Raw genomic sequence first — 10,304 nt, 5'->3', positions numbered from 1 at the left:
CTGAAATGCGTTCTGGAACATGTGCTTGCAAGAAGTGTGCAGTTCTTGTAGTGAATTTAATTTTCATCGATCTCGAATGTCTGATGTCAACAACTGTTCTCAGCTGATTTCAAGAAGTTCTTTGAGAGCTAAAAACATAAAAAACAAAAAAACTGCAGGTGTCAAATTTGTTGAGTAGGGCAACTGGAAGACAAGAATCATCTTGTGTTTTGCCAAAAGTTGTGGTTAAGATAAGCAGGTGCATTGTTATGTACAGTATTTAGGTTTTATTACATTTGTGACTCTTGCCACTTCCTTCACACTGCTTCTTTGAAACACTCCAAGACCCCCAAGTAAAACTCTTTATTGATTGTTTGACCACATAGAGCAAATTCAATATAGACGAAACCCTTTTAATCAGATAAGATGATCAACATCACTATCACATTTGAGTGTGTCTGATAGGCTTTTTTTAATTATTATTATTTTGTAGCAACCATGATCCAACCCACAGTGGTGATGGTCTTTTTGTTTCAGCATCAAAGTGTTACACCCATTTTTAGAGAGTTTTTATCAGTATTCAGATAATTAATCAAACAACACCTGACTGATGATCACTTATTCCTATTTTCATTCATCTTTCAGCATATACAGCACAAATTTTGTGGCAACAAAATGTATTTTCGATTTTTCTTTTAGAATTTATGGCACAAACTTTTACAGATGCCTACTTGTTTTGAAATTTGGCAGACAGCCAGGTACAACTTGGTGATGTTTGCAAGTTATAATGTTCTTCATATTGGGGCAACAGCTGTATGATATTATAATTGAGCATCTATTAAAAATCTTGTTGTATTTGTGATTTATTGAGAAATGATTATATAAAAGAGACAGTAATTTCATGCCTTTCTTAATCTTAACATGTAGGGTGAAAAGAGGAGCAAAACAAATTATTTTCCTTGGTCTATTTTTATGATTCATATTTTTACTTGAAGGGTTGTAATATATCTTATCCTTGAAGTCACTGTTAGCCAAGGCATTGTTATTGTAGGTAGACCACCTTACTCTTTTACTCTTTTACTTGTTTCAGTCATTTGACTGAGGCCATGCTGGAGCACCGCCTTCAGTTGAGCAAATTGACCCAGGCAGGTCTTATTCTTTGGAAGCCTAGTACTTATTCTATCGGCCTCTTTTGCTGAACCGCTAAGTTACGGGGACATAAACACACCACCATCGGTTGTCAAGCGATGTTGGAGGGACAAACACAGACACAAACATATACACACACATATACATATATATATACATATATACGACGGGCTTCTTTCAGTTTCCGTCTACCAAATCCACTCACAAGGCTTTGGTCAGCCCGAGGCTATGGTAGATGACACTTTCCTAAGGTGCCACGCAGTGGGAATGAACCCAGAACCATGTGGTTGGTAAGCAAGCTACACACCACACAGCCACTCCCGCGCCTTAACCAATATTTCTTTAGAAAAAAAGAGATTTGGTATGCTATTGCTAATGTTAGCTCTCAGGTTCTAAACAATATAGGGAGTGACAGGACTGTTTATGTTTGTAAGAGAGTTTCTTGTTTGGCTTTTGATACAGTTTATAAGAAGGGGAGTTTCAGTCTAGGGAAAAAATATCTAAAAAATTGTCTTTGATGGATTAGTAGTAATTCTGATTTTGAGGCCTGATATATGTGCGTGAACTGAGAAGCAACAATACTGGGCTGGAGGGGCCTGTTTAGTCTTGCTGAGGGCCATCATGAAAATATGCAGCAAGTATTACTGTTAAATGGTTGGTGTTAAGAAAGTTGTAGGATCTACGTCAAAACTAAAACACTGGAGCAGGATGTGACTCTCCTACTCGTCTGATCCTGTCCAACCATCCAACTCATATCAGCATGGAAAACAGATGCATAATGATAATGTTGATGGTATGACTATTCATAATAGTCTTATTATCACACGATGTTCAGAATTTCACTCTGCCACAAATGTTATAAAACTATGTCACATCATTATAAACAGAGTATTCCTATCAAATCAAAGTTTGCTTCGTGAAAAGATATAAAAAAAAGAACCTAAAATATTTTGTATAATGTGTAACATTTGATATTTACACTTTTGTTTCATGTGTTGCAATTTTTTCTTAGGTTAAAAATGGTTCTGTGTATTTCATTTACTAAGATGCAGTCTTTGCTTTTCTTGTTTCTGTGAAGGGTCAAAAACTATGTAATTTTATCACCACATGTCATTTTCTGACAAAGAGCTATAACTTAGCCTTACTTAAGTATATTGTCCCTTACCCACCTCTCATTTATATGGAAATCATGTGATGATGTGATGTCTGAAAAGAATTTATGATAGCCAAGAAAGGGGAAGAGGGACATGATAAACACTAGGCTTGCAGTAAGGTTGAAAGCAAATTAATAGATGATAATCAAGGCCGAGAATAATATATTTTTTTTGCACATTTAAATTAAGACTTACTGCATATGTCATTGAAATATGTGGGTGTATTCCTACAATTGTTAGTAATTGCTTTGAAGATAATTAATTATAGATGCTGACATAGAAATGATGACTTGCAATAAAATGTTGAGTGCTTTATAAAGGTCAAGACCACTGGTGTATATATTTGTATTAACTCTATGGTACCTTAGAAATACTAATTAATTTTTTTTTTTTTTTTCTCTTTTGTGGAAACTGTATTAAAATTTAATAACATTACAGTTTTGAAACTGCCATGTTCTCCATGCAGTTGTTTCCTTACACCTTAAACATGCATAATCCTTTTGCAGAAATGATTTGTATTTATTTTTTTTTTCCCTCAAAAACTTTCTCTTTTGATTAAAAAGACAGGGGTTGGAGAGGAGTATTTTTATTCTTTTTGTGCTTTTGTTCCTTTGTAGTGATTTAATCTTTCCTGCATCTCTATTTTTTTTTGTTTTTTTTTTTGTTTTGTTTTGCTCCTGCAACTAAAATATCATTTGGTTTCCTTATCCCTTACCCGCTTTGTGTTTCAGATTATTCTTGTGCGCTTCAAAAAGACATACTTGTGCATGGTCGCATGTTCATTTCTCAGAACTGGGTCTGCTTCTATGCAAACATATTTAGATGGGAGACTGTGGTGAGTAATGTTCTTTATATTATACATATATCTAACCGTTTTTATTTGTTTGAAGCAATAGATTAAAAAAAAAATGTCAAAATCAGACAATTAAATGTCTGATGGCAGCACCTGTCTATCAGGAATGTAGTGTTCGCAATGCCAGATGGTATTTGTTGTTTGATATCTAGATCAGAGACAAATTAAGGATTCAGATTGGGAGCCTTAACAGATTCCTGCTTGGACATCAAATTCATCATTCATCATTTAATGTCCACTCTCCATGCTGGCATGGGTTAGACAGTTTCACTGGAGCTGATGAGCTGGAGAGCTGAACCAGGCTCCAGTCTGATTTGGCTTGGTTTCTACAGCTGGATGCCCTTCCTAATGCCAACCACTCCAGGAGTCTAATGGGTGCTTCTTCACATGATGTTAACTTACTCTGAGTTTTTCTTTGGCAAAAATACGCCCTCATTGTACTGATTAAAATTTTGCATACTACCATGCAGGTACTGTATTGATTTGTTGAAATAAAATAAAATGTTTGTACTATATCATATGAAATGTGGAGAAATCTGGAAAGTACACCACCATCAAAAATGTGTTGACTCAGTTCCTATGTTTCAAGTGCACATGCTCAGTTCTCCTGCAGTAAGGGTTAGACACTTATCTCAGTTGTTAATGATTTTTATTTGCTGATTTGGTTGTGTAACATTATCTACAAAGATGCATATGATGGTCTCTGCTTGTATCACTTACAGCTGATTCAGCTGCTGCATTTAATTCAGTAAATCATAGATTATGGATGACGTGTGCAATTACAATATTAATGGTTCTTGCTTGCAATGGTTTACTTCAGTTTTAACAAAATATGAGCCATTAAACATGTCATGTGGAATATCATAAACCTTGGTACTAATTCTTATTGTTTGTAACATATTCTTTGTTTTCATTCTTGATGTCAGTTCAAGTGGTTTGCTTCACTACCACCTGCTTTCAGGTTCAGACCCACTGCATGGCACCTTGGGAAAATGTCTATTATTATAGCTCTAGGATGAACAAAGCTTTGTGAGTAGATTTAGTAGGTGGAAACAGAAAGAAATTTGTCATTCATATATCTGTGTGTGCATGTGTCTGCTTGTTTTGGCATCAAAAGATAGTTATAAATGAGTGTCACCATTACACAAGTGGAATCCCTCGTTTCCAATCTTCCATGAAAACATTTCCAGCCATTGGGGAATAAGTGAGGGTTAGCAATGGGAAGGGCATCCAGCTGTAGAAAATTTTCTTCAATGAAATTTGTCTGCACCATGCAATCAAACATTAAAACAATGATAATAATGATAAAGTGAGTGTATGTGTGTGTGTTTCTTTACATTTGCATGTCTTGGACCTAGTGGTGATGTCATTAAAGTCATCCACTGACTTTGTGTCTTTGGCAGTGTGTGAAATAAGAAGTCCCTCCCTTGAAAAACAAGTAAGGATTAATGACAGGAAAGGCATTCAGCTGTAAAACAACACCTCAATAATATGTTTGTCTAATTCATATTAGCATAGAAAAGCAAACATTCAATATAAAAGAATACTAGGAAACCACATTGAAAGGGTTAGTTTTTTTGCATTGATTCTAGTATTTTGTTTAGTACCTATTTTATTGATCTTGGAAAGAGGAAAAGCAAAGTTGATCTGGGCAGGGATGTAACTAAATACCACTAGGTACATTGCTTGATACTATCAATTCTGGCATCCATCCAGTTACAACATACATATATATATATCCAATAAGCTTCTGTAAAATTTCTGTCTACCAGATTTCATTCACAAAACTTTGCTCACAAGGCTAATGTAAGAAGGCCCTTGTCCAAAGTCTTTTGCAGTTAGATCGAACTTAGAACCATGTTTGTTAGCGATCATAAACATATGGCTATGCCTGCACCGCTATGTTCACTTTAATGCAACTATACTAGTTCTCATTTGATTGCCTGTCAAAGAAAGAAAAACATGCAAACAAATTTCTGAAAGGAAAATAACTTGTTGCCATTTTATAATTAATTTCTGGTTTTCTGCCATCATTCTATGTCAAATTTTGAAAAATAAATTTTTAGAGATTTTATTACATTCCATTCAATTTAGTTTTCAATTTCTTCTCTTCTCTAATGATATCTCCTAACATCATTTTCCTTTCTATTTTACTACAAAATGTTCGCCTTAAAAGCTAATTCTTGTGATTTTCTAAATAATACATCCATTGTTGTAACAATCTCTTGTGTATAGAATCTATTGAAATGGATGGTGAATTATATATTTAAAAGTTAACCATCTACACCTATACAATGACAAAATATTTAGAACAATTTTATCTTTAGCCTGTTGTTGTTGGCACTCCGTTGCTTACGACATCGAGGGTTCCAGTTGATCCGATCAATGGAACAGCCTGCTCATGAAAGTAACGTGCAAGTGGCTGAGCACTCCACAGACACGTGTACCCTTAACGTAGTTCTCGGGGATATTCAGCGTGACAAGTTTGGTCCTTTGAATTACAGGCACAACAGAAACAGGAAGTAAGAGTGAGAGAAAGTTGTGGTGGAAGGGTACAGCAGGGTTCGCCACCATCTCCTGCCAGAGCCTCATGGAGCTTTAGGTGTTTTCGCTCAATAAACACTCACAACACCCGGTCTGGGAATCGAAACCGCGATCCTATGACCGCGAGTCCGCTGCCCTAACCACTGGGCCATTGTGCCTCCACTCAAGGAGAACTATATATTCAAAAGTTAACCCTCTACATCTATGCAATGACAAAATATTTAAAACAATTTTTTCTTTAGCCTAAACTGGAAAGAAAATACAAATATACACACTGTTTTCTGAACATATTTTTTCAGAAACCATTTAAATATGGAAACAAATGTTATATTGGAATTGCTTTTTATTTTTGGGAGGGTCTTTCTGTTCCAACTGAAATAATACATGACATATGAAATATGAATACATTTCTAGTGCATCAGACAAAATGCTTTGCAATGTTTCTTTCAGTACTTTACATTCTGTGTTTAAATGCTGCCAAGGTCGACTTTACCGTTTGTCAGTTAAGGGATTGATAAAATAAGTACCAGTTGAGCATAGGGTTGATATAATTAACTACAACTTTCCTCGACATTGCTGGCCTTGTGCCAAAAGTTAGAAAGAAGTATTAGTATATAGTTTGAAATTCTAATATCCTAAAGTAAGATTGTTGTTTACAACACTTCCTCACAGTATAGTATTTGGATATGATTAGGAGCACTTTGTTGTAAGTTGAAATGTAGATGACACCTTGTGTGGTTGTGTATTCAAACCCTTATATCACAACTGAGTTTGGGACTCTAGAGAAAATGCATGATTCTGTTTGCTCTTCACACTTACTTCATGTTTGAGAGGTTAACAGTAGAATAAACATCCAGCTATAAAAACAATTGTTCTGTGCAGTGTTCACCACATTGATCTTATCAGTTTTGAAAGTCTTGAGAAGTTCATGAGAATTGCTCCTAGTTCTTTGATTAATTCACAAAACTAACTCTAGGATACATCATTGAGAATGTGTCCAAGTATGGCATCTCTAGAACTATTGACAGTATGGAATATGTAGAACTATCCATAGGTAGTACTTGTAGAATTGCTAACTGAACTGGCAGCTGGTAATACATTTTTTTTATTTGAAACTTAATGGATAGAACAGTAATAATTGTCAAAAAAAAAAAAAATTGATCTCTCAAAATTGTTGGAGGGCCAATCAACCAGCATCATCAAGGATGGGGGATTGACAGAATCATTAGAGCATTGGAAAAAAATGTTCTGATTCTTTATATTCTGTGAACAAATTTTGATGAGATTAAGTTTGCTTTTCATCTTTTGGGGCTTGATAAAATAAAGTATCAGTAAAGTACTGGGCTTAAAGTTATTGGCTAACCCCCACTCCCTTGAAATTACTGGTCTTGGGCCTAAATCAGAAACCATGATGCAGTAATTATGAGATCTTAATCATGAATATAAGGCACAGGAGTGGCTGTGTGGTAAGTAGCTTGCTTACCAACCACATGGTTCCAGGTTCATTCCCACTGCGTGGCACCTTAGGAAAGTGTCTTCTACTATAGCTTCGGGCTGACCAAAGCCTTGTGAGTGGATTTGGTAGACGGAAACTGAAAGAAGCCCGTCGTATATATATATATATGTATATGTATATATATGTGTGTGTGTGTGTTTGTGTGTCTGTGTTTGTCCCCCCAACATCGCTTGACAACCGATGCTGGTGTGTTTACGTCCCCGTAACTTAGCCGTTCGGCAAAAGAGATCGATAGAATAAGTACTAGGCATCCAAAGAATAAGTCCTGGGGTCAATTTGTTTGACTTAAAGCGGTGCTCCAGCATGGCCACAGTCAAATAACTGAAACAAGTAAAGAGTAAAAGAGCAACTCCCTTCTTATATTAAAAATTTAGCAATTATACTTAACTCTGTTCTAACCTTCTGCCTATTTCAGGCACTTCATTTACCAACATGTTAGCTACTAATGTTAACAACTTTCATAAATTCCAATTTTGCAAATTAAAATGCTTTGTGTTTTGCTTCATGTATTCATTAAATTATGAAATAATGTGACATTCATCCGTGTGAACTGTTTTACTCATTTCTATCAAGAGAATACTCATTTTGCTATTAAAATGTATGGGAACATGGAAACTGTTACAATGTGATTTAGCAATTAGCTTATTCCATTTGCCACATATATTTCATAAAGACTATGAAATAATACAATGACACGTAAAAGCACCCACTACACTCTCTGAGTGGTTGGCGTTAGGAAGGGCATCCAGCTGTAGAAACTCTGCCAAATCAGACTGGAGCCTGGTGTTGCCATCCGGTTTCACCAGTCCTCAGTCAAATCGTCCAACCCATGCTAGCATGGAAAGCGGACGTTAAACGATGATGATGATGATGATGATGAATATTAATAAAGGCCAGTGAGATTGTGTGTGTGTCTGTGCGTGTACATATATAGTTCCTTAGCAGACAGCCTTTTTAGTACTGGTGGCACGATGTATACAGTCAATCATTCTGTAAAATGGTAGGCATCCATCTTAAAAAAAAAAAATCAAAATTAAAAACCCCATGATAATCACAGAATTCTTAAAACACTAACTGTATAATGAAAACTAAAATTTACCCATGGCAGTAAGTTAGCTAGGTATGACTACCTTCTAACCGCCTAACTATCATCAAACAGTCCTAACAACTCTCTACCTTTCAGACACAGAACATCAAGGTTGCTACCATTCATGTTAGTGCAATAAATGGTAGAACCAGATAGATTGTAGTAAAGAGTAAATAACTATACTTAATGTTTGTTTCCATGCAAACTAGGGACGCAGGGATAGCATGTGAGAGCCATGCATGCCATGTGCAGGGCTGCTGTTTGTAAAGTGATGCTTAACCTTTTAGCATTTAAACTGGTCATATCTGGCCCAAATATTCTATCTGTTTTATGTTCGTTTGTATATATGTATTCTGCATATTCATGTGATTGTGTTTTTGTTTGCACGTGTGTGTGTACCTCTGTCTCCTTGTGTGTGCATGTCTGAGTGTGTGTGTTTGTGTGTGTGTGAGACACTCACAGACACATTCAGACATGCACACACAAGGAGACAGAGGTACACACACACACACACACACACACACACACACACACACACACACACACACACACACACACACACACACACATGCAAACACACACATAAACACACAAACACATGAATGTGCAGAATACATACATACATACACACATGCATACATATATCGATATGCATACACACATTCATACATACATATACACACATACATACATACATATGTGTATGCACACGTACACTGACTCACACACATGTGCACAAACAAACAAAAAGAATGCAGCTTGGATAATGGACAGAATCAATGAATATTGAAAAGATTGCAAGACGCAACAAATATTTTTGAAAAAATAAATAAGTAAATGAGTGGAAACTGAACCGGTGTGTGTGTTAATTAATAAGGCATTAAAAGAAAATGACTCTCCCCAGACACAATATGAGAGAGAGAGAGTAAATGATATTCATATATTTATGAAACTAAGTGTCCTGTATAGTTATGGGTTTGTGAAAAAAAAAAAAAAAATCAATGAATCTTTTCATTCTCCCAATAGACTTTTCCCTTAAAGTTACCAGCTAGACTGATTTAAACATTAATAATTGTATTCTGAAGTTGACATGTTAGCAGGTTATTAATATTTTAGCAATGCAATGCATTTGTGCTCATTAATACAGAAATAGTTTGATGTATCTCATATCAGCAATTTATTACATTACAGATAATAAATTGCATTTTATTGCTCTGGCTTGTTAGCAGTTTGTTGTTTTTATATTTTCTCACAATCTGTGATAATATCCTCATTATTCAAAACCGCAAGTATGGAAATATTGTAAACAGAAAAAAACAAAATTTGGTATCAAATTTTTTTTTCAACTGTTCACAATTGAAAGTTTAATTCAAGCGAAGATATCTTAGTGAAAGTATTGAGAAATATACTTCAAGTTTTCATTGTATTGAACAAAACCAGTTTTCTTAGCTTTTGTTTCCACTCATTTTTTTTACTCTTTTACTTGTTTCAGTCATTTGACTGAGGCCATGCTGGAGCACCGCCTTTAGTCGAACAAATTGACCCCAGGACTTATTCTTTGGAAGCCTAGTACTTATTCTATCAGTCTCTTTTGCCGAACCGCTAAGTCACGGGGACGTAAACACACCAGCATCGGTTGTCAAGTGATGGTGGGGGAGACAAACACACACATATATATATACACATATATACGACGGGCTTCTTTCAGTTTCCGTCTACCAAATCCACTCACAAGGCTTTGGTCGGCCCAAGGCTATAGTAGAAGACACTTGCCCAAGGTGCCACGCAGTAGGACTGAACCCAGAACCATGTGGTTGGTGATCTTCACTATCTTGAATTTTCGAGGTTTTGATTGTTGTTTGATTTTTGACCAGTCTTCCTAGTTTCAAAATTTTCCATAATTCTTCATGATGTTATGCCATGAAAGCCAGTCATCAGCCTACAGAACTTCCCAAGAACATCCAGGCCTGATCTGTGTCGTTACTGTCATTACTTTCATGATAATAGCAAAAAAAAAAAAAG

General features: G+C 35.7%; 1 protein-coding gene across 9 annotated transcripts in view; it reads left to right on the top strand.

Annotated features, from left to right (window-relative positions):
* Window positions 1–10,304, top strand: part of LOC106868342 (protein Aster-B) — a 264,262-nt gene that overhangs the window by 148,734 nt on the left and 105,224 nt on the right. For all 9 annotated transcript variants that reach the window (XM_014913557.2, XM_014913556.2, XM_014913555.2 and 6 more), the window contains one exon: window positions 3,014–3,117. In XM_014913557.2, the coding sequence (XP_014769043.1) occupies window positions 3,014–3,117 (104 nt within the window). The remainder of the gene's footprint in view (window positions 1–3,013; window positions 3,118–10,304) is intronic.

The sequence above is a fragment of the Octopus bimaculoides genome, chromosome 5, assembly GCF_001194135.2.
Source record: "Octopus bimaculoides isolate UCB-OBI-ISO-001 chromosome 5, ASM119413v2, whole genome shotgun sequence".
NCBI lineage: Eukaryota > Metazoa > Mollusca > Cephalopoda > Octopoda > Octopodidae > Octopus > Octopus bimaculoides.
The sequence above is the reverse complement of the archived record's forward strand: the minus strand, read 5'-3'. Positions and strand labels throughout refer to the sequence as shown.